Source organism: Grampus griseus (genome assembly GCF_964374135.1).
Source record: "Grampus griseus genome assembly, chromosome: 18".
NCBI lineage: Eukaryota > Metazoa > Chordata > Mammalia > Artiodactyla > Delphinidae > Grampus > Grampus griseus.
The window spans coordinates 76,731,762-76,759,004 of NC_139012.1; the positions used below are offsets into that span (position 1 = coordinate 76,731,762).

The window sequence follows — 27,243 nt, forward strand, 5'->3', positions numbered from 1 at the left end:
CCGGCTGGAGGTGGTGCCTGCCGGGTCAGGGGCGTCGCGGCCCGGGATATCCGCTCTATGGTGCGCAGGTGCTGCGGCCGCCGGCGGACGCGTCTTCGGGATGGAGCACATCCGTACGACCAAGGTGGGCGCGCGGAGGGCCGCTCGCCGCTGGGCGGTTTGACTGGCGTGGGCGGCGGGACGCGGCTGGCCGGCGGACGGGCCGGGGACGCGGGGCGGCCTGGGCGGGCGTGAGGCGGGGTTCTTGTCCGGAGTTGGGTGCGGAGGGTCTGGGGTCCGTTCCGTGGGGCCGGCGGCCGACCCCCAGCGCTGCGGCTTCCCGGGCGGAGTCGGGGCTGCTGCGGCCTGGTAGCCCGGAACACACCTGGGCGCCGGTGCACCTCCCCTGCTCGGGTCCTGCGGTCCCGGGTCACGGATGCTCGGTGCAGGCGTCGGGGGAGCTGGGACCGGCGCTGGGCTCCCCCTCACTTCCCTGGGGTTTTGGGGTTTCCGGCTCCGTTTCACACTTGGGTGTTTTTAGTGGCAATCAGCTGGGCAGACGAGTTGCGGAGGACGGCTGATGGAAATGCTCTCCAGCTGAGATGATTAAATCCCGTGCTTCAGTTTTGTGTGTGATTTTCAGTTTTGTGTGCATTTACTCTGAGAACAGACATATTCTTATGATTCTGGTACAACTGTGAACACGGATGGAAGTGACCTCAAAATATTGCCAAGTTACTTTACCGACAACGTTGAAGTTCAACTTCCACTTTGAGAGGGCAGGAAACAAGTCGAGATCAGAACTGAATAGCATGTTTTTAAGCCCCGCGCGGAGCCTAACAGAATCGGGACGAGGACCACTGTGAACCTTGACTCTCCGGGTTTTGCGGAAACCATCGGTCACTTGCTGCCCATCCTCAAGTTATAGCTCATTTAGGGAAAGGGCAGACATCCGTCTTCTTCATTTGTTCCAGGGAAGACGTGAGATCTATGTCATTCAGATGTTTCACAAACTTTTTTAAGATGGACATGGATTTATATTAAAACTTTTTTTTAACATGGCACGTACTATATCTAATAAAATTAAAGATGCTAAAAAGTAACGCCATTTAAAAAGTTTCTCATTGTGTCTTTAAGAGCAGAAAAGTAAAGTAACTCTAGAATTCAAGTTGCTGCCGCTTAAAGTTTGAAGATAGAAGGGTGATTAAGTAAATAACCGAACTAGTAGAAGGTGCAGCGGACTAGAGTAGGCATCAGATCAGGGTCTGGTCCTGGTTCCCAGGTTCCAGATGTCTTTGTACTATCTGTGCACACAGATAGGAGCTGTATGCGCGTGGCTTCCTTCTGTGCCAAATTAAACCCCATCTTTGCATCTTTCATCGTGCTTGCTACAGTGCAGAACATGTAATAGGAAAACAGTAAAAGTGAGCTGAATTTAATCAGAACAAATCCCATTCCTCGGGATTGGTAAGAGGGAACAGAATGTTAGAAAATCTTTAGGCTCCCTTGGCTTATTTTAAGTCTTTCCACCTGAAATTTATGATGAGTATATATCTTTGTTTTTATTTCTATAGTCATAGCAGCCCTCCCTTATTCCCTTACGATTCTTTCTGGTGACTTTCATTTGGCCTGATGTTCCTCTGTAACGACCAGTTGATGGACTTCTCTTTAGTTTTCTGATTTAGTCTTACCCTTTCACAGTGGGCCCATGCTGGTGGTTTAGTAAGGTCTTTTTATGATGTTTTTTAAGGACTAAAAGATTTCTGACTAATTTCGTATTAAGATTAATTTTCTACTGTGCTCCTTTATTACTCTGGGTTATTTTTCTAGCATTAGACCACTCCTCTCTTAAGTGGCTGTATGTAGACTGCAATTAAACAAATATTTACTAGGTACCTGTTACGTGTCAGGCACTTTACAGACACCGTACAGGCACACAGCAGTGAGCAGGGCGGGCATGGCCCTCACAATGCATTCTGAGAATTGTTGTGTAGACTATAATATTTTCCTAAATTATAACTTATTCTTAAAAGATTGATTTGAACATAGCCAACTTTTTGTTTCTATTATGCATAGCCTTCACCTGGACGGCTAATTTGCTGCAAAAGTAATTGCATTTGAAAACTAGAAACGAATTTCTTTCAGTTTATTTAGCTGTTTTGAACTCTGTGTAGTTTAGTCACGATCAAGAATTGACTGTAAGTAGTGCTGTGTAACTAGTGACTTGTTCTGTGTTGTTCAGACCACTGTATTTTTAAAGTAATGATTGCCATTTATTGAGCAACTGTATATCAGTATAGCCAACTCGACAGTATGATTTCACAGTGTTTACAGTTCACAAATATGTTAATTTGTACAGAATTATCACTAATTTCTTGACGCTGCCAGTTGGGACATTATCTCCATTTACAGATGAGGACATCGGCTTGAGTGCCCACTTAGCTCATGAGGGGGTAGAGGTTTGTCTAACTCCATAGTCTACATAATGACCTTTCCATCATCTCTCTGCTTTCAGTCTGTTTTGTTCAAATGTATTAATATTAATTCAGGAATCTTAATAATAATTCTAAGAGCTTTTCCTTCCCCAAACCTCTTCTTGACATAAGTAAATCATATTTATATGCTGTTGTTTTTTTGTGCTGATTTTAGTCACTTTTAAAAAGTATTGCTTGCTAACCAGAGATATATCAGATAAAGTATTTTAGTTGACTACTAATTAAGTGGCTTTATAGTTCTAAAATTCAGGAACAGATGTATCATCGTGTTTTGGTCACATTTGGTTTACAACTGTACAGCGTCAATAAAGATGTCAAGTCTGAATCGGCAATTTTGAAAGTGCATTTCCAGGCTATATGCATCAGCAGTGTAGCTGCTGCCTCTCACTTTGAGCTCCAACTTTGCCGTAGGAGAGAGTCTTGCCAAGAAACAAAGGGAGCTGTGTGTCTTCCTCCTTTCCCCGCCAGGCTCCGGTGCTTCGGCTGACATCATGTGTTGATGCCGATGGTATTGTTCTAATGTGAGTGGAACTTCACGGAATGGAATGGAAGGATGTTTTCCTCAGCTATCCGTGTGTGAAAGACTGCTTCCTAGAGCTGGTTAAAGCATGGACTGTCCCATGAAAATCTGACCCCTTTGGGACTCAAATTGAGTTATTTCAACAGTAACGCTCAGTTTGCTCTTGGCTTGCTCCCCCTTTTTGTCATTGGAGTGTGAGATCAGTCGTACGTGTGTGTGTACATATATGTTACGTGTCATGGAGAGCGAGGGTGTGCAAAACTAAGAATGGATCAAGAACAAGGAGACCGGTGATATTTTGTCTTTGAAATAAGAGCCAGCACGTTTTCAGGAGCACCTGAGTGCTCCCCACGCAGAGTGCTACGTTGACTGCCACTGGTATTATCCCCTTACGCAGCTGGGGAAAGTGACTCTTGCAGAGATCAAATGAAATAGCCTGTCCCGGCTCAAACAGCTGGCTCCACCAAGGAAGAGGTGGAGCTGGGAACTTGAAGCCAGGTCTGTGCTGTTCTCTTAGCTGCCACACTCCCCTGCCTCAGGTCAGGAGATTAGAGGAGGGAGGTGGGTCGGTGTGAGCAGGCAGGGAAGGGAGGGATGGACGAGCCCTGTGTCTAGCAGGTGGCTGACCACGAGGGTCTGGAGTCAGGGAGAAGGTGTGCCCCGGAGATGTAGGCTCGCGAGTGGTGGGCGTTTAGGGGATCACTGAGATCTTCCGTTGAGGGTGCGTTTATGCCGGGAGAGCATGCGGAGACTGGAGAAGAGTGTGAAGGCCGAGCCCTGGGGATACTCATCAAGGGGCCAGGGAAGGAGTGTTAGGGACAGAGGGGAGAGGAGAGTCCCAGGCGGGCGGGCACAGCCCTGCCGGTTCTCGTTTCCTTCTTTGCTTCCCCCTGCCCCCCTGCTCCCGCCTCTGCTCCTTCCTTTTCCCAGGACCAGGCACTGTTCTGGGTACTGAGGAAATGGCGCTGAATCAACCACAAAAATCCCTGCCCGTTGAAGACTCATTTTCTAGCTGGGGAAGACAAAGCAATCAACAAAGTAATGAGTCAGATGTGTACCATGGTGGATGGTGGTAAAATCCTGTGGAGGGTGCTGGGCCGGGCCTGGGAGAGGACAGCTGGAAAGAGGTGGTTAGGGACGCCCTTCCAGAGCTGGTGACCCCTGAGTGCAGCCCGTCCAGTGCTGCAGGAGAGCAGAGTAGGCCGGGGCTGGAAAGTGCCCCTGGGTTTCTGGTCTGTTCCGTGTGGTGATTTATGCAGCCAGACTGTGTCGTCGGTGCTGGGGAATACGTGGCCAGAAAAAAGGTCAAAAGCCTCTGCCCTTTTGATGCTTACCTTCCACTTCACAAAGGCAACGTGACGCCCTTTCTTTTTTAAAATTTTATTATTTTCATTTATTTATTTAAATTGGAGTGTGGTTGATTTACAGCGTTGTTTAGTTTCAGGTGTACAGCACAGTGATTCAGTTATACGTATGTGTATATAATATATATATATATGTATTCTTTTTCAGATCCTTTCCCCTTATAGATTATTATAAAATGTTGAGTACAGTGTCGTGTGCCGTACAGTAGGTCCTTGTTGCCTATCTGTTTTATATATAGTAGTGTGTACATGTTAATCCCGAACTCCTAGTCTATCCCTCCTGGCGCTCTTTCTTTCTGAAAGCTAATTCCTGGCACGGTGTCAGTGCTCTGAGTGTGGAATAATGATTACAGGAGTCCCAGGTGGAGGCCTGGCTGTCAGGAGGGACCATGCGGAGCCAGAGAGGCCTTGACAGGGCGTTTCCTGCTTCACTGGCCTCGGCCTGTAGCTGCAGAGTGGGTACATACAGCTGGTGGTCACAGAACCTTGGGGGAGGCCATTGGTCCCTTCTGTCCCAGAGGCCCGCTTATCCCTCTTAGGGGCAGATGGGTGTCTTGCATTTTCAGAATGTGATTCCGTGTATGTGTGTCTCCCTGTGCTTTTCGTTTCCAGCTTCGTAGTCAGCTGAAATGTGAACTTGCCGTAGACACCATTAGGCCACCTTTTATTGCAGGCCCAGAGTTGGCCACAGTTCCCCTAAATGGCCCATAAAGTGATGTGCTGGCATTTCCTCAGGGCTAGTGATGACAGAGAGAGGGTGGGGAGGGGAGGGGGGAGAGAGACACGTGCTGCCTAAATATCTGCCTGAGAACACTTCCAGGAAAACACTGGGAAAAATCTGTAGCGACATCTGTAAAGTACTTTCAGTTCCTCGGTGAAGGGGGAAATAAGAAGCAGCAGTTGGTGTTGAGAAACTGGCTAAGTCTGTGGTTGGGAATTTGTATGCTGATGGTTTTAGCAAAGAAAAAGATCGATTTCTGTGTTTTTAATACTTATCTTAGGATTTTCAGCCAAGAACAGAATAATCTGTGTTTCTCAGAAGAGCTTCTATATTCTCCAGACCTTTAAGTAGTAAATAAATGTTTTTGAATAATTTCAGATTTATTATCTGTCACATCCACATAGAGGTTGCCACATGGAAGGAGAAATGTCATGATTTTCTGTTATGTGGCCTTGATCTGAGTATAATCCTCCATTTACTAAGGTCATGAATAATCCTCAGATTGTTATAGTTGAGATAGACTCTCTTTCCCTCACACTTACATTCCCTTTGATCCTCTGTCCTAGCAAATGGCCACCAGTGACAAGCTAACATCTCAAGAAGCCCGTTTCTCCTCCTTTACTTCTCACATCAGTTATTGCCCCCAGGTGGGCTTCTTTATCCTCCAGGCCCATGTCACGTCTCTCCCAGGCACCCCTAGGTTATTTCAGCAGCCTCTCGCCTGCCCACTGCACTAGCAGACTCTTCCCAACGCAGCGTTCTCTCCATGTTGCCATTGGAAAGATCTTCTTAAAACCCCCATCTGAGCACAGACTGCCGTGCCCGCAATCCTCCACTCGTGTCCCTTTACCTGCTGCAGTTTCTCTACCTTTACAGGTGTTACTTTTTCATCAGGTAAAATATTATGGCTCCCCTTTTACATTTTTCCTCCTGTATTGAGAATTCTGTGTTTTCTCTGGATTAGTCAAGAAAATTTTGTTGATCTTTGCTTTTGACACTTACATTAGGAAAGCATAGATTTTTCTGCCCATAGAGCACATTAGAATAGTGCGTTTGCTTTTGAAGTCCATGTACCTCTTCCTTCCTTTCTCTGTTTGAACTTCACTGGGCAGTAGTTTAATACAGAGGACCGTCAGGGCTCGACTTAGCTTATCAGCTTACTAACAATAGTAATTTGTTAAACATCTATTTGAGCACTTTATTGCTTACTATCTGTCAAGCAGACTTGGGGTAAAGTACCTGACATGTGTTATCCAGCCTTTCTGCAGCCCTTGAGGTTGAGATTATTGTCCTTATTCTACAGATAAAGAAAATGAAACCCAGACAGGTTGACCTCCAGCTGATAGCCAGTGTATCTTTGGGCGAATTAGCAAACTCTCTTTCTGTATATTTATGTGCATCTTCTTCCCGGGTTCTTCAAAGACGTGTGTGGGGTGTGTGCGTGCACACGGAACGCAGTGGTATATTTTAAATGGCTAAAGTTGTAAGAAGCTCTTTTAACAAGTGGGAGGATGAGGCAAGCCGGAGCCTTAACTGTTTGGGGAGAGAGTGCAAAGATAGAGAAGGAACAGAGCCTAATGTGAGTTAAGAGCAAGAGGGATTCATTTGGAGTTAACATTAGAAGGAGTATCAGGTGCACGAGAACAACCTGGTGAGTTTCTTAAAAATACAGATTCTTGGTCTCCGTGTCCTGAGACGATTCTGTGGTGGGAGGTGGGAGGTGGGATTTGTACTTGTGTAAAGTTTCGGAGATGAATCAGATGAACAGCTAGGCTTTGAAACTTGTATGTTTAACCCAAATTAAAGCTCTAACCAAGGGAATTTCAGAAAATTTTGGATGTAGAAATTAGGAGAAATCAAGAAATAGGCTTAAAGCGTTAGGAAGAGTATTATCAACCTGAATTTCCAATCTCGATAGACACCCAGCCAGAAAGAAGCATGGAACATTGTACAGCCCTAGAGGAAGAAATGAGGAGTGGGGTAGGGGGCTGAGAGTCCACACTTTTATTTAAAAAACAGGAACTGAACTGTAACTGTACACTCTGTTAGTCATTTGTATACTTTAGATTTGTTCATAAGCTACCGAACGGGTGTCTACCGTTCACCTACTTTGTAGGGAAAAGGTGGCAGAGAGAAGTGAGGAACAGTATAATGTTATAAAGAACTCTATTTAATAAATGCCTTGATGACTTCAGCAAGAGAGACCACTGGTAAATTTCGGGCACCTTCTGTTTCTCCCCGTGGGGAATTTCTCTGTGGCAGTTCGCCCTAGTTCCACAAACATTTACTGTGTCCGGTGCTATGCTAGCCATTAGGTATTCAGACACAAATAAGAGACAGTTCTTGCCCTGGGACATGTTACAGCCTTGGTGGGAGAGATGGACCCTTGAACAGACACTTTCATTATACTGTGGGAACACTTGAAAAATGGTGGATGGAGCAGAATTTAAACATATTTAGACCATGGGACGTCCCTGGTGGTCCAGTGGTTAGGACTCCTCGCTTCCACGCGGAGTGCAGGCTCGATCCCTGGTTGGGGAACTAAGAACTAAGATTCCTCATGCTGCACGGCACAGCCAAAAAAATATATATATTGTGTATGTGTGTGTGTGTGTGTGTGTACATATATATATATATGTATATTCAGGCCATAAAATTGGTAGACGTTGTGATTCACTGAATGTTAGGGGTCAGGAAGTCATAGGATGGATCTGAGGTTTCTAGCGTGGGTGACTGGATGAGGATGGAGTACCGTTAACTCAGTCCAGAAATACAGCATTAGGAACATATTTGTGAGAGGTCAGGGGAAATCCGTTTCGTTCTCAGTATGCTTAACATGCCCCTTAAGATGTCCAAGTAGAGCAGAATAGAGCGGCGGGAATCAGACCTATGATGTAGGGTTAAGACTGGGCTGTTCCACTCCCCAGCTGATGCTAGCACATTTCCCTAACCTACCTCTCAGTTTCCATGGGGATAGTAATAGTACTTACCGCATGGGGGTTGTGAACATTAAAAAAAGTCATGTATGTTCATTTAAACACTTATTGTAGTACTGAGCATATGATAAGACCTCAGCACTACGTCAGGAACTCTTATTGTTGTGTGTGCAGCAGACAGTGTGAACTCAGGAGAGATCAGAGCTGGACATTCGGTTTTGGGAGTCGTTAACGTACAGACTACAACAGTGACAGTGGTTGAGTTTGCCTATAGAGAGTGGAGCCCTGAAGAGTAGTAGTAGCAAGTAGCGGGTGGGCAAGAGAGGGTCAAGATCCAGATGAAGAGGGTGTGATTGTCTTGCATGTAGAGAATCGTGTGTACACGGTTTTGTGCCTTGTAGAGAAATTATTATTTAAGCCTTGTGATTGGAGGACAACAAGAAATAGTTATGATCTTTTTAAAATCCACAGATTCAAACCCTTCATGTGGACTTTTTTGTAAAAAACAAACTTACTGTTGAATTCAGTGATAATAAAATCAGCCCGCCACCCCATGCCGGCCTGCCTTTGTAAACTACACGTCAGTACACTTTTTTCTCTTCTCTGGGGGTATCTGAAGTGCAGCAGAGTGATGTTGGCACAGGTTGTTTGCTTGAGTAGAGTTGATACCTTGTGATAACCTTTATCTCCATATATATTCATCAGTTCTCTTTTCTCTAGAGCCGTTAACACTTTGTTTTAATTGCTGCAGGAAATAAGACAGGTGAGATAAATATTTCTGGGGTCGCTGTTGGTTGGCCGGACTTTCCTTGCAGCCGAACCTCATACAGTTAACGAGGCAACAGTAGTTGATCCCATTGTTTTAACAGTGTTTAAGTTTTGATGAGAAGTATGTGGTATAATAAAGTTACATTTTCATTTAAGGAAGAAATGGTCCTGAGCAATGAAATAGATGTTGATTTCCAGTCTTCATTCAGGTTTATAAGAAGGACGTTTTCCTGTTGTCTTAAAGGACAGTGTGTGACGATCAGACAGTTTTTGTCTCTCAAATCAGCTCTCGGACTGGAGCTAGAATACATTGTTAGATCATGTCTCTAAGTTTCCAGAGGAAGGTGTTAAAACTCAATTCATTGCCGTACCCATGCAGATAAAGTTTTGTATCAAAACCAGATATTTTAATTTTAATTTTTAACTTATTTGAATGGATACTGTTATAAGTAAAAAAAAAACTATGGCATTGAATATCTTGGAGGAGGAGCTGATTAGCCTTTTATTTTTTTATATTTCTTTCTTTTAAATTTATTTATTATTTATTTTTAGCTGCATTGGGCCTTCATTGCTGTGTGCAGGCTTTCTCTAGTTGCGGTGAGCGGGGGCTACTCTTCGTTGTGGTGTGCGGGCTTCTCATTGCGGTGGCTTCTCTTGTTGCAGGGCACGGGCTCTAGGCGTGCGGGCTCAGTAGTTGTGGCTTGAGGGCTCTAGAGCATAGGCTCAGTAGTTGTAGCGCACGAGCTTAGTTGCTCCGCGGCATGTGGGATCTTCTCAGACCAGAGCTCAAACCCATGTCCCCTGCATTGGCAGGCGGATTCTTAAGCACTGCGCCACCAGGGAAGCCCACTCCCTTCCATATTTATGTTACCTTTTTTACAGAGTTCTTCTCTATTGGTTATATTTGTCACTGTAAATATTAATAATACTTATATTGTTGGTGGTTTATATGTTCCCCAAAATATGTGCAATTTAACTTTCAATCTTAAATAAACTTATGTTTTTGAACAGAAGGAGAAAATGTACATTTAAATGCTGGGATAACAGAAAAAGAATTTATGCGACTTTTGAAATGAGAAATAACACCTTTCTCTTTTTCAGGTTGAGCAAGTGAAATTGCTCGACCGATTCAGTACGAGCAACAAGTCGTTAACAGGAACCCTGTATCTCACGGCCACACATCTGCTGTTTATAGACTCTCATCAGAAAGAAACCTGGGTAAGGAAGACCTCTGCTGTGCTGTTTACTCTAATTATATTATTGGACATGGTCTAGCTCATGTTTTATTTTGAATATGCACAAAAAATTGTAATCGTTGGGTATTTGTCTCAACCAAAAAATTTTCAAAGTCACGTTTTCACACCTACCCTCCTATTTTAATAAGACAGTGATGTCATTGTGGAGTGGCATTCTTTCTCGGTGATGAATTTTAAGCAAAGCCCAGAAATAACACTAGAAGTTCCTGGGTGAAGAGGTAGGAGCACCGCAGTGCTGTGTAAAGGAGCTTGGTGCATTGGAAGAGCCAAAAGAAGGCTGTTGTCACCAGAACTTAGGGATGTGGCAAGGGACCTGATACGAGGCTAGGGAGGCGGGAAATAACATGACTAGGTGGCTTTTTTATTGTTTATTTATTTACTTTTATTTTTTTGAACATCTTTATTGGAGTATAATCGCTTTACAGTGGTGTGTTAGTTTCTGCTGTATAACAAAGTGAATCAGCTATATGTATACATATATCCCCATATCTCCCCCCTCTTGCGTCTCCCTCCCACCCTCCCTATCCCACCCCTAGGTGGCTTTTTTTTATTGCTTTTTATTTTATTTTTATAAATAAAATTTTAGAAAAGCAATTTAAAAAGCCATCTAGTCATGTTATTTCCCACTTCCCTAGCCTCAAGTATTATTGATTTACAATGTTGTATTAATCTCTGCTGTACAGCAAAGTGACTCAGTTACACACATATATACTCTTTTTCACATTCTTTTCCATTATGGTTTCTCACAGGATATTGAATATAGTTCACTGTGCCATGCAGTAGGACCTTGCTGTTTATCCATCCTGTATGTAATAGTCTGCATCTGCTAACCCCAAGCTCCCACTCCTTCCCTCCCCTTCCCCCTCCCCCTTGGCAACCACAGGTCTGTTCTCTGTCTGTGAGTCTGTTTCTGTTTTGTAGATATGTTGATTTGTATCCTATTTTAGATTCTACATATAAGTGATATGTGATATATTTGTCTTTCTCTTTGTGACTTACTTTGCTTAGTATGATAATCTCTAGGTCCGTCCATGTTGCTGCAAATGACATTACTTCATTCTTTTTATGGCTGGGTAATATTCCATTGTATATATGTACCACATCTTCTTTGTCCACTCGTCTGTCAATGGGCATTTAGGTTGCTTCCCTGACCTGGCTATTGTAAATAGTGCTGCGGTGAACATTGGGGTGCGTGTTACCTTTTTGAATTAGTGGTTTCATCTTTTCTGGGTATATGCCTAAGAGTGGGATTGCTGGATCATATGATAACTATTGTTTTTTAATGGTCACTCCTCTGCCTTGTAGAAAATGGCTTAGAGAGGGTCAAGAGTAGGTGTGGAGAGAGCATTCGGGAGGCTCTTTACAGTAACTCAGGTGGGAAACAGTGGGGACATTGCAACTAGGGCCGTGACAGTGGAGATGGAGAGAAGGAGATGGTGCAGAGGTATTTAGGAGATGCCGTTCTCGGGGTCTGATGGTGTGTGGAACACGTGCAGCGATGGGGAAGTATCAGGGTGTGTTTCCGGCTTGGGCATTTGGTCATTTGAAAGTTTAAGTTTGGGTGTGTAGCGTATAACCTCTGAGACTTTATTTGAAGAGGGCGTTTCTAACATTTACGCACTCTGGGAAGCGAGTAAGGTACTTAGTGCTTGTTTATAATGATGGTCAAACGTTTTCTCATGCTGTAGATACTGCACCACCATATTGCCTTGGTGGAGAAACTAGCTCTCACGACTTCCGGATGCCCTCTTGTGATCCAGTGCAAGAACTTCCGGGCTGTGCATTTCGTTGTTCCCAGAGAAAGAGACTGCCACGATATTTACAACTCTTTGCTACAGCTGTCAAAACAAGGTGCCGTTCTTCAGGACCAAAGCTTACTTGCTCAAATGAGATGGATTATCTAAGATACTTTTAAAATATCTCATTATTGTTATTTTGTACTTTAAGTACTCTTAAGTCAAGGTCTTGTGCACTCTGTTCCAAAAAGTTTGGCCTAGAAATAATGAGAAACTTCTGATCTGAATTGTAAGAAGAAGGGGTAATAAGAAGGAAAGAAGGGATAATAAGAAGGAAAGAGCGAAACGTTTATAGTAGTACAGACTTGAAAACCATAGATTTACGTGGATGTCTTTAAAGTTGATAAAACCAGTAACACAGCTTTTTTTTTTTTTTTTTAAATGGTATCCCACAACTGAGAGCAATGACTTGGAAATTGATTCCTGAACGAGAAGTTAAGGACAGTCAGGCTCCTCTGGTAGCAGTGGGACTAGTATATTTAATCTGAGGGAGTGGAGCCTGAGGGGGTGAGCAGAGGGAAGAGAGGGTGACCCCTGCTTTAGCAGAGGTGGCAGTGAGGGCGACATGGCCCTAGAGAGGAGTTGCATCACTGCTTACGCCCCTGAGATCTTACGCCCCTACGCCGACGTGCTGGACTCCACAGCTCTCTCTGGAGGCAAAGCGCACCGGTTCCTGAATGTTCCTTTGTGCTGAACACCTGGGTCGCAGTGATCTGGGAGCAGGTCCACACTCACTCTGCTCTCCTAACCCTGGAAGCCTGTGCTGTTGGTCCCACTGTCCCCAGGGCAGCCCTTACCGCGGGGATGGTTCTGTGACTTTGGAGCTTGGCCTTGTTCAGAAGCGGGTGCTCTCTGGAGCTCTGAGCAGCCTTTGACGATTTTGGTCTACGCTGTCCTGTTGGGGTGTATGCAATCTCAGCTTCTGTGTGCCACCTCTAGCTTTCCATTAAAGCGCTGGGCTTCCATTTTACATCTCATTTGGGAAAAGTGGTGGGTGGGAAGGGTCTACTTGTATCTTTAAATTTTTACTTTTAAGAAAAGGAAATATTGCAGTAGAGTATTTAATGTATGAGTCTGTACTGTTTATTACTAGCTTTTGCCGATGGTGTAAATTGAATCTCAGATCAGTATGTGTGCCTTTAGGTATAATCATCTGCATCAAAGAACTGAGAAAATATTAAGTTCAAGTATGTTCAGGTATTAGCTATCTCTTTGAAGATTTTTTTTAAATGGAGGGATAAAACTGAAAAATTTCTTTCATTTGTAGTGTGTTAAGTCCTATGAATTGCATTTTGACACTCATGTGTTTTGTATACCATAGCAAAATATGAAGATCTCTATGCCTTCTCCTATAATCCCAAACAAAATGATTCAGAAAGGCTGCGAGGTTGGCAGCTCGTCGACCTCGCTGAAGAGTATAAGAGGATGGGCGTGCCGAATTCCAACTGGCAGCTGTCCGACGCCAACCGCGACTACAAGGTAAGGGGCTCAGAAAACGCTGTCACCTGTTGGAGGGGCTCAGAAAACATACTGGAGGGGAGGGTCAGAGACCGTCATTGCAGTGACTTGTCTATGTACTGCCAAGTACTGTTCTTGCATTTAATAAGTTTTAGTGGTTTTTAAAGGTGATTTTTAACCTCTTGGTTTTTGAACTATGAGTAGAATGGTTATATTTTATTTGATTTTTTACAGATTTGTGAAACTTATCCCAGAGAACTTTATGTTCCCCGAATAGCAAGCAAACCAATCATTGTTGGTAGTTCCAAGTTCCGGAGCAAGGGAAGGTTCCCAGTTCTTTCCTACTATCATCAAAATAAGGAGGTAGGAAGCTGTCTTTTGATTTTACAAATGGAGTGTAACCCCTCTTCAGATTGTGTCCAAAAGAACACTCATTTTTACATTTAGAGGTCATTGTTACAGTGTTGCCGATAGAGAAATGCTGGCTTTTCGCTTGATTACATTTTTGAAATTTTAAAACAAAATTATCTGAAACACAGAAACTTTCATACTTGTCATCTTCCTCCCCTCCCTCTCATCCTTTCCTTCCTTCCTCTAGTAGTGACTTGAAAATAACAGGATTTGTGAACAGATAGATTCTCCTTCCTTTCCTGTGCTTCTCTTTTGATCCTGCTTGTTTTGGGGGAAACCAGATAGTTCTGAAAAGCCAACTATTGAGAAAAGGGAGAGAGCCAAGGGTGTTTCAGGCTCCCATTTTAATAGTCAGCTCTTCAGATCAGAGGGATTTTTGCTGTATGAATAGGTGGAGGAGTCTTTTCACTGAGATTCTGTAATCGGGCTTGCCCGTCCCAGTACAATTTGCCTTTGTGGTCTCCACAGAAGGCCAGGAGGTACTGCATACTTAATGTCTTATACGCATGGGATCCTCATATAACTTTATAAGGTAGTCTCTGGGTATTATTCCCTGTACCTTTCAAATGGGGAAGCTGTGGTTCAGAGAGGGCGAATCATTTTCCTGTTCTCACAGCTGGTAACTTGAGGGATGGATGCCAGTTCTGACTCCCAGTCTTTTGTGGCCTGATTTTTTTCCTTGAGAAGGTTTTAGAATTTTCTTTTCCCCCAGTGTCCTGAAATTTCACAATGATTTCAGGCCTTGGCATGTTGTTTTAAATTCTACGTGGAAACTCAGGACTCAGTTGGGAAATTGCCCCTCTATTTCTTTGGTAGCTTCCCCTCTTATGTTAATTTTCTTTGTACTTTTGTGTGTGTATGTGGACAAGTGGGCTTCCTAGCATAAACTTTCTATGCTAGGAAGTTAATACCCTCTAAATTCTCTCCTCTTTATCTCATTCTAGAAGATTCCCTCAACCTTATCTCCAGTCCATCTCCCGGCTCCTTTATTTTTGCTATAGGATTTTTTGTTGTTTTTTGATTTTGTTTTGCTTTCTGTTTTTGTTTTGTTTTTGTTTTTGTTTTTTTGGCTGTGCTGTGAGGCATGCGGGATCTTAGTTCCCTGACTTTTAAATAGATTGCACATTTGATTTTAACTGTGGGTTTTTTCCTTTAAGCATGTCTTTGAGGTGTGTTTTAGACATCTTTGGATAATCTATTTCCTCTCTTTTTAAAACTAGGCTGCCATTTGTCGATGTAGTCAGCCACTGTCAGGATTCAGTGCCCGGTGCCTGGAGGATGAACACTTGCTTCAGGCCATCAGCAAAGCCAACCCAGCCAACCGCTACATGTATGTCATGGACACCAGGCCCAGAGTACGTGTCTTAAGTCTAGTATGGTCTGGCAGTTCACTTGTCTCTGCTAAGTCAGTTAGTGGGAACTGATCACTTCGTCCATATTTAACATATCTGAATCCTAGTTGTAAATTAACCGAGGCTAATGATACTAAGGAAATCAGTCTTTTAAAGGATACCAACTTAGGATACCAATTTCCCAATAACCCAGGTGGTGATTTCTTATGTCTTCTGATATATATACAAATTTAGGAAACCTGAATTTTATATTGGGACCTCTAGATGATATGTAAGCCTTATGTTATTGTGAAGAAATACTGAAAAGTATGTGTTGTGAAAATTAGAAATTCTTATTACTTTTTTTGGTGGAATTTTTAATTGGCAAAACGCTGTTAAAATAATGGACTGTAATTTGGAATATTCAGGAAAATAAGGAAAATAGATAGTGAGCTAACTTAGGAAATATTGAACTAGGGAATTATAAATAGTGAACAGGAAATAGTTGTTCTGTTAGGTATCTATAATGTCAGGATAAATTTTTATCATTGGAACAAATGTTAGAATCCCTTTTTCTTTTTGTAAACACAGTTAAACAACCAATTCATGTAAGATACTGAAACTAAAGTAATTAAAATCCTCAATGGTAATAGCTAACATTACTTTTAATTTTTATTATAGCATCGCATGCAGAGCTGGTGGGCTACACAAAAGGACATTGGCAGAATTATAGTGAGAATTTCTTCAAAAATCTGGAATGATGAGAAAATAAGAGAAAGCGATGGGAAAAAGCGAGTGAGCGATATAAAACACAGTTTTAGGCAGCTTTGTTGAAAGGAATGGTAGTTGTTTTAGAAGTAATTCTCATCATTATGCAATTTCACAAAAGATAATGGAGAAAACAAGATAAGATTAATTTGCATAAATTAACAAGTATTAAAAATTAGAAATTGATAATTTGATATTCTTTTGTTTTAAAAAAAGACTTTCTTAGAATTCAAGGGTGTTGGTGATACCTCTTGTAAGAAAAATTTTAGTTTACTTCCTTGTATAATCTGGGTGGGTTAATTGCTTAGAACTATTTTTAGGTAATACTAGATATAAAAAGATGATTGTAACGTAAGACTTTCTGAACATGAGGTCTGAGGGTGATTTGTTTCTCAGGCCCTCATATCTCTTACTTATATAATTGACTCCTACACAGAGAATAGATCTTTCTTTGATTGGTTCGTTTTACTAGTTAAACTCAAGTGGTAATAATGTGGAAGCATTTAAACACCTAACTCTTGCCTTAGCCATCACAGGTGCTGAATGACCAGTGGGTCAGTAGACACAATTTAACTATACTTCTTACCAACCTGGGCCCCAATCCACTGCATGAAAAGCAACATTTTCTTCCAACTTAGGTTCTGTTTCATCCAAGTTCATAAGCCTATTTAGCAAATTATCATGACGTACCATATGAAATCCTAGTCTGAAAGAATTAAACATGCCTAATCTTAACCTCTGATAGCATTTGATCTAATAACCAAAGACCGTGGGCCTATAGGCAGTCTTCTCTCCCTAGCAACTGGGCTGTTTTTGCCCCAGTTCTTGGAGATGTATCAGGCTAGCTCATCATATGCTGTGTCGTATAGGGTGTGGTCTTCCAGTAACCCTGAATATGGAAGACCTGGAACAATCTAGTGCATGTTTCAGATGTGATTTTTCAGGGTCCCTGTGGCTTTCTGAATGATTAAGTGCTCCAGGCTTGTTCTGAAGTCAATCTTCTAAGTTCATTCTGTAAAAACTCCCCAGCTCTGCTCAACACTGAATCATATAGGGTTTGGACAGGAGACATTTCTTTCTTTTTTTTAAATTTTAAAATATTACAAACATATGGAAAACTGACTAAATACATATGTGAATTAGTTTCATGAATTATATGTGGGGAACTTCTTATCTGATTCTTATATAGCAATCATTTTGTTACTTTATAGGATCCTTCTGTACTATGAATAACATATATGACACTTTTCACTTATTAAAAAATGGTAGTATATTCAGTTTTGATGAGTTCCTTTAAACTCTGCTAGCTAAATTGTGGTTTATTTAGTGTTTTCATGATGTTTTGGTAAACTAAAAGATAAAAGCAATTTGTCTCTAAAATTTTAAATTTTAGCTGAATGCAATGGCCAACAGAGCAGCTGGAAAAGGTTATGAAAATGAAGACAACTATTCTAATATTAGATTTCAGTTTGTTGGAATTGAAAATATTCATGTCATGCGGTCCAGCCTTCAGAAATTATTGGAAGGTACGATTATTGCTTACCTTCTAGGCAGCTTTGTCCCATAGAAATGTAATGCTAGTCACATTATAAAATTTAAAATTATATAATTAAAAATTTTCTAGTAGTCACGTTCAGAAGAGTAAAAACCAGTTGAAATTAATTTTAATAATATACTTAACCTAATATATTAAAAACATGCTAACATGTAATCAGTGTAAAAAATCAGTAATGATATATTTTGCTTCTTTTCCTTTAAGTCCTAGAAATTGGCTAGTGTGTCTCTTATACTTACCTCTTACTGTGGGCTACCCACATTTCAAGTGTTTAATAGCTGTACTTCAGTAGCGGCTACTATATTTATTAGACAGTATAATTCTACTGGTTTTACAAAAAATTGCTATTGTTAGATAGTCTTGATTAGTCAGTACAGTGAAGATTAATTTATGACAGTGTTCCATTTAAATATTAAGCTATCTTTCCAGTCTTGGTGTGGAACTTAAAAAACTGGAATCTCAGACTTTTTTTTTTTTTTTTTTTTTTTGCGGTATGCGGGCCCCTCACTGCTGTGGCCTCTCCCGTTGCGGAGCACAGGCTCTGGACGCGCAGGCTCAGCAGCCATGGCTCGCGGGCCCAGCCGCTCCGTGGCATGTGGGATCTTCCCGGACCCGGGCACGAACCCATGTCCCCTGCATTGGCAGGCGGTCTCTCAACCACTGGACCACCAGGGAAGCCCCTCAGACTATTTTTAGTTACACATTTGTGTTGAAAATTTTTTTAAAAAGGGTATTGGAGCAATTTTTTTTTTTAAGCATGAAGAATGACAGAAAAATGTACCTAAATCCATTATTGAGCTTTTAATAGCATGTGTTCATGTATAAAGAGTCTTGCCTGTTTATTTTGTCCTCTTCTCTTCTTCCCCACCTCGCTCCCCAGGGGTCTCTTGAATAGAAGTGGGCACTCAAGCTCCTTTCTAACTGAAATGTCTTTCCCCTTGCAGTCAATGGTACCAAAGGGCTTTCCGTCAGTGATTTCTACTCGGGTCTGGAGAACGCAGGATGGCTGCGCCACATCAAAGCCGTTATGGACGCTGCAATCTTCTTAGCCAAAGTAACCCTTCTTCACTCACGTTTGATCTGGGCTTTCACTGGTTGGGAAGGAATGGATTTATTCTGCTGGGTGCTGGTATCCTTTCCTGCCAGATAACTTTTATTATGTTTTACCTCTTTAACGAGGTTCACTTTAATTTGAACCTTGAAAATATCATGTAGCACTTAATGTAGGAACTTCAAGAGAAATTCCCCAACACATTGAAACGGCATTTTTGTCTGTGCTTTTTGTTTGTTCGCTTTGTGTTTTGTCCAGTTCCTTGGAGATTATGCTGTGACAACATAATCATTGCGATCCTAGCTCTTCTTTGCAATGCAATACCTGCCACTTTGGCTTTTGAGTAAATAGCACTTACTGATTTACCTAAAATGGGTTTTGCTAGAATCGAAGTGTGTGGTCTTTCTTTTCAGGCAATAATGGTTGAAAATGCGAGTGTGTTGGTACATTGCTCTGATGGCTGGGACAGGACTTCCCAGGTCTGTTCCCTGGGCTCTCTCTTATTGGATCCCTACTACAGGACAATCAGAGGATTCATGGTAAGGACTTGTTTGGCCAGACCACTGGTCTCAAATAGGAGTGATTTTGTCCCCCTCCAGGTGTCATCTTGATTGTTACAACTAAAGGAAAGGGTGTACCTGGGATCCAGCTGGTGGAGGCCAGCTGCTAATAACCTATAATTCACAGGACGGTCCCTACAACAGAGGATTACCTGGCCCAAAATGTCAGTACTGCTGAGGTTGAGAAACTCTGAGTTAAATTAATTTCCACTTGTGCCATCTCTTTGACAAAAAGTTTTAGATTAAAAGGTGTTTTTTTCCCCCCGTAAAATGTTGCAATAGAAATATTCAGTATTTCTCCCTCATTTTTATCTAACAAATGTAAATATTGCAGTAAGACAAGACATAGATAAGAGTACTTATAAACTATATTCTAGAGGAAACTTTGTTTAATGCACCTTCACTTGTTAGTTGTAACTACACTCTAGGGAGCATGTTTTAAACCTGAAGGTGCGATTTCTAGTTGAGCAGATTCCCTGCTTTGTGGCGCCGAAGCCCCGGCTCCTGGGTTTTGTGTGCTTTTTAATGCACGAGCATGGTCAGATTAACTCCTGTTTTCACAATTTGTTTTAACTCAGGGCAGGTAAAATAAATGAAGAGCTGGTAGGCAGTTTTTATTAGTTTAGAATTATGAAGCACAGTGCTGTCTTAAAGCAGGGGAAGGTTTAACGCAGCCAGACCCCTTTCAGAACCGTTGTTTTCGTGGTGCCGGCATGTTGCATCTGGGACAGGTCAAATGCAAGGGCTTCTAATAAAGTAAGGTTCCGCTGGCCTTGGGCGAGTGAGATAGGGGTGTTTCCTTAGCCATGTTTGGCTTTCACTGTCTGCCGGGCGTCCAGATGAAAGCGTGCAGTAAGTGACCGGCGACCGTGTGGGAGCCTCGCAGGCTAGAGGAACGGTGAGGACTAAAGCGTGGCTCCTGCAGGTGACTGCAGCCGGCGGGTGATGGGTCGGGTGCAGGCTGTGTGAGGGGTGAGGCTGGCACAGAAGAACGGGGTGGGCTAGGGCCCGAGGAGGAGAAGTCTGGCAGGCATCTGGACGTCCCCCTGCTGGGGGGTGAGAGCCAGCAACAGGCTTTTTTTTTTTTTTTTTTGCGGTACGCGGGCCTCTCACTGCTGTGGCCTCTCCCGTTGCGGAGCACAGGCTCCGGATGCACAGGCTCAGCGGCCATGGCTCACGGGCCCAGCCGCTCCGCGGCATGTGGGATCTTTCCGGACCGGGGCACGAACCCGTGTCCCCTGCATCGGCAGGCGGACTCTCAACCACTGCGCCACCAGGGAAGCCCAGCAACAGGCTTTAAACGCGGGAAACGGGAACATGCTCAGAGCTCATCTTTTTAAAAAGATGGTGTCTGGAATGCAGAGCGGTGGGAATGGAGGCTAGGAGACCCGCATAGAAGCCGATAGGATGACTTAGGAGAGAAAAGAGGGCCAGAACTAAGGCAGTGCCCCGCGGATGGAGGAGTGGGCGACGGGCCCCTCCAGGGAGGGCGAGACAGCGGAGTAAGCGTTTTTCGCGGACTGGGTGTTGGCGGGGGGAGAAGACGCCTCTTCTCGGATTGCTTCCAGGCTCTGCGCTCAGTTGCCAGGATGGACTGTGCTGAGAGAAGCGACTGAGTGAGAACGGTGTTAAGTTTCACACGTGGATGTGTGGCAGGATGGCAAAGGTCCCACGGTAGAAGCCGAGGCTACAGCCCAGACCACGTGCCCGAGGTTGCCGGGTGTGGAAGTGGGGAAGCTGGGATCTGAGCCCGTGCACTGTGACTTCAGAATCTGCATCTTTACCCACACGTGCCGTGGCCTTCTGGAGAGATTTAAGACAAAGTCAGAGGAGCTAAAAGTGGCAATTTTGACATTGAAGAGAATGTACTTGGTGATTATATAACGAAATTAGAAAGTATAGTAAATACTAAGAAGATAATGTTGTTTAGATTAGACCGAAAATAATTAGAAACCTATTATTTCAGTAGAGTTGTAACAGAAAAGAGTGCACTCAGGAGGTCGCATATCAACATTTGAATTTGAATATAAACTTTTCATTGGTTTCTTTACCATCCTTTTTTTTTTTTTAAAGTATTACAGAAGTAACGTACAAGTAAGCCAAAAGGTTTAAACATCCACCCCAGTTTGCCACCCAGTAACCACTGGTAACCTTCTGATTTTCATTTTCCTAACCTTTTTTCTGTGCATATATCATCATACATACAAAAAATGTAAATGCAATAGTGATTTATAACATGCACTTTTCACTTAAAATGTAATAAATGCAACTGAAGTAAATTTAAGTCACAAGACCTACTGTATTTCTTTTTATGTATCATTTTCACTCCTTGTTAAGCCAGCCTCTCACCCAGGTTCTTGCTGTCTTTTGCCTGTAATTTAAAAAATTTCATTTTGTTTGCCACCATAAGTTAAAAGTGTAAATGCTGTTTTTAAGATAATAGGATTTAATCCATTCTAAACAAAAAAAGAATTGTGGTTACAAAATGGATTTTACTTTTTCTCGTTAAGGTTTTAATAGAAAAAGATTGGATCTCCTTTGGACATAAATATTCGGAGAGGTGAGTCACAGTTATACATTTAGGCACTTGGTAAAGTTAGTAGAACTAATTTAGAGTACCTGAATGTTCCTGTTCTTCGTGAACTCCCATGTCTGATGGGAGGTGAGAGTGGTGTTTTTTTGTATGAAGCCCGATTTAATTCTTTTTCTGTCATTTTTTTCAAGTCTGATACTTTTGTTAATTTTCATAGCAGTTTATTACGTTTTGTCTGCATTGTAGTAGTTAGAATGTAACAGACCTGTTAAAATTGTGGTTGAAAAACTCATAGGTGTAAATTGTTTCAATAAAAACATGACAGTTTTTTTTTTTTTAAATGCCAATGTAACAATGTTTTACGATTTTTTTTGGCGGGGGGGGGATATGTATTTAAATGTAACAATACCTGAACAGTTGACCTCTTTCAGTGGCATTTTCAAAAGCTTGTACTTTCTGGGGGGTTAGGTGTGGCCATTTGGATGGTGACCCAAAGGAAGTTTCACCGGTGTTTACTCAGTTCTTGGAATGTGTGTGGCATTTGACTGAACAGTTTCCACAAGCCTTCGAATTCAATGAAGCGTTTCTTCTTCAGATCCATGAACACATTCATTCATGCCAATTTGGAAACTTTATTGGAAATTGTCAGAAGGAAAGAGAAGAACTCAAGTAAGACAGTTGATTGAAATGGGCTTTCTTCTTTCCTATTTAGCTGAGGTCTAACATAAATCATAGTTGAACTTAAACTATCTTGACAGTATGATATAGAACTGGGTCTTATTGTAAAGATTTTATTGTCTGTTTTTCTGAAGCTGAGTATGCTCTGAGTACCCCTCACACTCTCGGGTTAATAGTTAAAGTTTGTTTTGAAGTGTAGCATACATACGGAAAAGTATGTACAGTGGAAGTATGAAGAATTCAGAGGTGAGGCTAGACTGTGAATAGGAGTAAAAACTAAAACTTAAATCTACATGGGAAATGACTGCCTGCTTTATAAAAGTGAGCGTTAGCGTCTCTGGGAAGATCTTCGTGTTTTTCTCATCCCATTAGGTTAAAGGAGAAGACGTACTCCCTGTGGCCGTTTCTGTTGGACGACCAGGAGAAGTACTTCAATCCTCTCTACAGTTCCACGTCTCAGAAACTGGCAGTTTTGGAGCCAAATACAGTATCTTTCAATTTCAAGTAAGCCGGCATTATTGAAGTATTTATACTCAATTTTTCTCCAACACAATTTATTGAAGTATTTTTTTTTCTTTTTTTGTCATAAAGGTTTTGGAGAAACATGTACCACCAATTTGATCGAACATTGCATCCTAGGCAGTCTGTGTTTAATATAATTATGAATATGAATGAGCAAAATAAGCAGTTACAGAAAGATGTTAAAGACTTAGAATCTGTAAGTACTCTGAAGTATCTGATGTAATATATTTGGGATATTAAGTTAGTTTATTTCCTTACTTGGTGCTCTCAGTGTAAATGTAGTGTACGTATCAATAGAAATCTTGTAAGTACTCACGGTTGCTTCAAAATCAGGTCTCCTGTGCTTTGAACAGGTTAGTTTAAATCGCTTTCTCTGAATTTTAAAATATATTGAACTATTTGAAGTATGATATATAGAGAAATAGAGATATAATAAGTATCAGGCTATTCACCACCTGGCATTGTGAGGTTTTAAGATTTACAGTGTTTGATTCAGACCTTTCATGTTTCTGTTTGAAGGGAAGACACATTACCGATCTATTTGCAGACCCTGTGAGCCCTACTGAGTCTTCCCCACTACACTTGCTGCGCTGAATCTGCTGTTAGTCATTCCTGTGCCTGTTTTTATACTTCCTCTATATGTTTATATCCACAAACAATTTATAGTATTGTTGCATATGGTTTGAAATATTATTTTTATTATATATTGGAAAAAGAAAGTAGTTGTGTGTAAGATGTAGAGGGCGACAAATAACATGAATGCCCAGGTGCCCTTCACTCGGCTTAAGAAACCACGTTTTAAAGCTACACGAAGGCTGTCACACTGTCACGCTTCACTTTGCTCTACATTGTTTTGAAATTCATCCACGTTGATACACGTAGCTTTAATTCATCTGTTTTATCAGTAGCTACTGTATCGTATTCTCTCGTGTGACTGTATCACAGTCCATCAATTCAGCTCTGCTAGACATTTCAGTTATTTGCAGTTTCGGATTTCCATGACGAGTGAAGTTGAATTTTTCCCTTTCTGCGAATGGCCTATTCAAACCATGTTTCTGTTGGCGTATTTGCCTTTTTCTTACTGATTTATAAGAATTCTTTATATACCACACACTAATTCTTATTTAGTTAAATGTATCACCAATGGCTTTGTCCAGTCTTTTCTTATCTTTTCCATTTTCTTTATGGTATGTTTCATATAGTTACTGTGAATTTTAATATAGTCAAATTGCTCAGTCTTTATGTTTTATGCCTTTTTATATATCTTGTTTAAGAAATCCTTCTCCACCCTAAGACGTTTCTTTACCATTATATGTAACAAAAAGGATCAGTAAGTCCATGTTTTAAGAAATCCTGGCCAATTGTTATAACTCAGTGAGACTATCCTGTCTGCCTCTCAGACAGGAGTGTTGCTGGTCACCTCTCAGATAAGGAGGTCATGACTGCCTGAGTGACCTGTAGGAGAGGCGAGCCCAAGATATAGACGGTACAAGAAGGTTGTCCGGAGATCAGTCCAAGGATCTAGAGAGTGTGGAACTCTGCCAAAGAATCCTTTTAAAATCTCTTAAAATCAAAAAAATTCCGTTGTATTCTATAGCCTGTTGTGCTCACCTACCAAACCATTGTAGGAAAACCACATAAGAAAGCTCTTCAGGCCGTCACACCTTCAACTAAATGAGTGTGTGTTTGTTACATTATATAGCTGTGATTTCAGGGTGACTGTCTCACATATATATTTCTCTCATTATAAAGTGTTTACTTTTTATAGTTTCTAGGAAATGTGTGTGCTTTTCACATATGAAGGCCTAGTGATCTTCTGTCAAATATGTTTTCCATCGCAAAAGTTGTACACAGTTGGGATTCTCAGCCATGTCTCACCTACACTAGATTTTAATTTTTTGAGATTTAATTTTGCATCGTACATAAAGAGAACATTTGCAGAAGCTCGATTTTTGTGTACTTTCATCTAACGTATATTGAACCTGTAGCGTGTACAGTTTGTAATTTTTTTTCAAATTTGGATTTGTTTCTAGCAAATTAAACAACATAAAAATAAGCAGACAGATGGAGTTCTCACCAAGGAATTGTTAAATTCAGTTCGTCCTGAATCACCTGCCCTCAAAACCTCCTTGTGTCTCAAGGAGCAGACTCTGCTGCCTGTGAATGATGCTCTCCGAACTATAGAGGGCAGCAACCCCGCAGATAACCGCTACAGCGAGTACGCGGACGAGTTTTCCAAAGCAGAGCCTGCTGTGGTCAGCTCGGAGTATGGCGTGGCCAGAATGACGTGTTAGGCTCAGAGAGAGTTTTCTGGCTGCCTGCGGTGCGAGAAGTGGATTATTGTGAGGATGGTCTGTGTGCGTGACCCAAGCAATTTGCCTAGTGATGATCTTAGAGTTTACCAGTAGGTTGATAGTTGAAGTCAGGATGCTAACTGCTCTTGTGAGAGAAGGCAGTTTAGCTGCATTTCTAGCAAGAAATGAATGACCTTCAGCTCTTTAAGAAGCTTACTGCAGATGCAGTTTGTACTGTACACTAGTGAACTGACATGTCTATGATTTACATGTTAATTACAGTCAAATAGGAATAGCCTTCCATAAGTATGATTTGACTGCCAGAAAACAAAACTGACAAAGTGGTCCCTTACTTAATAATTGACATGGCATGTACTTTCAATTGTGTAGCTATGTAACTATGAATATTTGCAAATTTTGCCTATTAGTGGTGTTTATTGTTGAAATGCCATGAAAAATACTTCTAAGGAAGCCTTAAAGTCTCAGTTTATTCATTACACCACTCTTCAGTTTTAGAGCCTAGAGCAAGATGGTTGGTTGTGTCTGTGAGCAGCTGCCCTGGCCCCCGCAGGAGCTGCAGTGCCCCTGTGGAAACAAAACGGTGGTCGAAGGACACTGCCAAGCCCATGTTTGGCTGGTCCCACTTTCGTGGTCAAAATTAACGAAACCGACCTTTTTGTTCTGCTTATAATATGTTTAGTGCTACATTTGACGACTTATTATTTACAACTTACCTTGTTGATTTCTTGCATATGTGTAAGCACATTTGACTGTCTCTTATGAATGGATTACTGCATCCTGTTGGTTCTTGTTCTGTGGTTGGCTTTATTCCTTTGATAAGTATGGAAGTTTACGAAGCTAAAGCCCTAAACTGTTCTTAGAGACAATGAATAGTACATATATGTATATTTTTAAACTGTTTTCTCTCTCAGTGAATTGTTCTTCCTAGAAGAAACTTTCAATTTACCCAAGAATTTTGGGGTCAAAAAAAGGGAATACGGATAGTTTAGATTTTGCTTGGTTGCGTGAATTTTTCTCTGTGAAACATTTTTTTCTTCTCTGTTAACATAGAAGAAAAAAGAAAAAAAGGAAAATTAAGGCTAGCCTAATACAAAGTTAATGTTTAACAAAAAAACTTAAATGCTAGGAAGAGTTTCATTTTGCCACGTTATTGATAACTTTATTCTCTGTACTAGTACATATTATTAAAGCACCAAAAAAAAAAATAGAAAAGAAAGAAAGAAAATGACTTTCAGTTGACGGTATCACCCAACTGGCTTTAAAATGGACAACTTCACATGGGTGGCACAAGATATGATTGAAGGGTACTAGGAAATCTGCATAGGATGCCTTATGCCTCTTTTTATTACACCTACATCTGTTGTATTAATTTTGAACATAAATAACTTTTTCAAATGGAAAAAAAGGCTTTATTGTATGAGCTTATCCTATTTATTTTTCCAATGCTTTTCTGTAATGCATTATGTAATAAGAAAAATACTTCTTTTTACACAGTGACGGAAATGCACTATAAAGTAGGGGTTGTGATTTAGCCATGTCTATTTCCGTATTTAAGCACTGGGACGAGAAACTTAAGCCTGTGACCACAGAGGGAAGCTATTGTGCCTTGTTACTTGGTTCCAGTGACTAATTGTGGTTTTAGCATCTTCCACGGCAGACTTCTTACATTCACCTCTTTGGTTTATTATCTTAATCTTCAGTTTGAGGCATATATATATGTGTGTTTATATGCTCACACCTGGGCTGAGAAACCAGCTAACATCCTAAGTGACCTACAGGGTATATGTTGGCAAAAAGTAGTTGTGTATACGTCTTATAAGATTGCATTTGTGTTCAGTGTGTTTGGGATTGTATAGCATGTACGTTATTACATACATTGTTTAAAGGTAATTAAATGTTCATGTTTTACATTGAATTATTATTTTTTTTGGGAAAAAACAAATGGGATCCAGTTGTGGTGGGGTTTTTTCTCCCTCATGTAAGCAAATGGACCTGCACATGACACCAGTCATCACAGTATAAGGTTTGAGCAGTTAATTTTTCAAAAGGGGATGTTGATAAATAATCCTTATTATATACAGAAGTAATTACCAACATATTAAAAGAAGCATAGTGCGCTAAAAGGTTCAGCAGATATAGTTGATAATGTCCCTACATTTTCTGTGTGATCCTGTCACTTCCTGCTGTCATATCAGTATTTTATTGTGTCCTTCTCAACTTGTTGAT

The 27,243-nt window shown here is 41.4% G+C and overlaps 1 protein-coding gene across 1 annotated transcript; it reads left to right on the forward strand.

Annotated features, from left to right (window-relative positions):
- On the forward strand, nt 1-26,897 carry MTMR6 (myotubularin related protein 6). Its single transcript, XM_082675937.1, has 14 exons — nt 1-124; nt 9,885-10,001; nt 11,728-11,890; nt 13,157-13,314; nt 13,528-13,656; nt 14,925-15,059; nt 17,197-17,329; nt 18,303-18,412; nt 18,823-18,948; nt 21,480-21,529; nt 21,971-22,171; nt 22,553-22,684; nt 22,772-22,898; nt 24,736-26,897. Exons 1-14 carry the CDS (start codon nt 101-103, stop codon nt 24,994-24,996), a joined length of 1,866 nt encoding a protein of 621 aa, XP_082532063.1. The 5' UTR covers nt 1-100; the 3' UTR covers nt 24,997-26,897.
- The last annotated feature ends 346 nt before the right edge of the window (nt 26,898-27,243 follow it).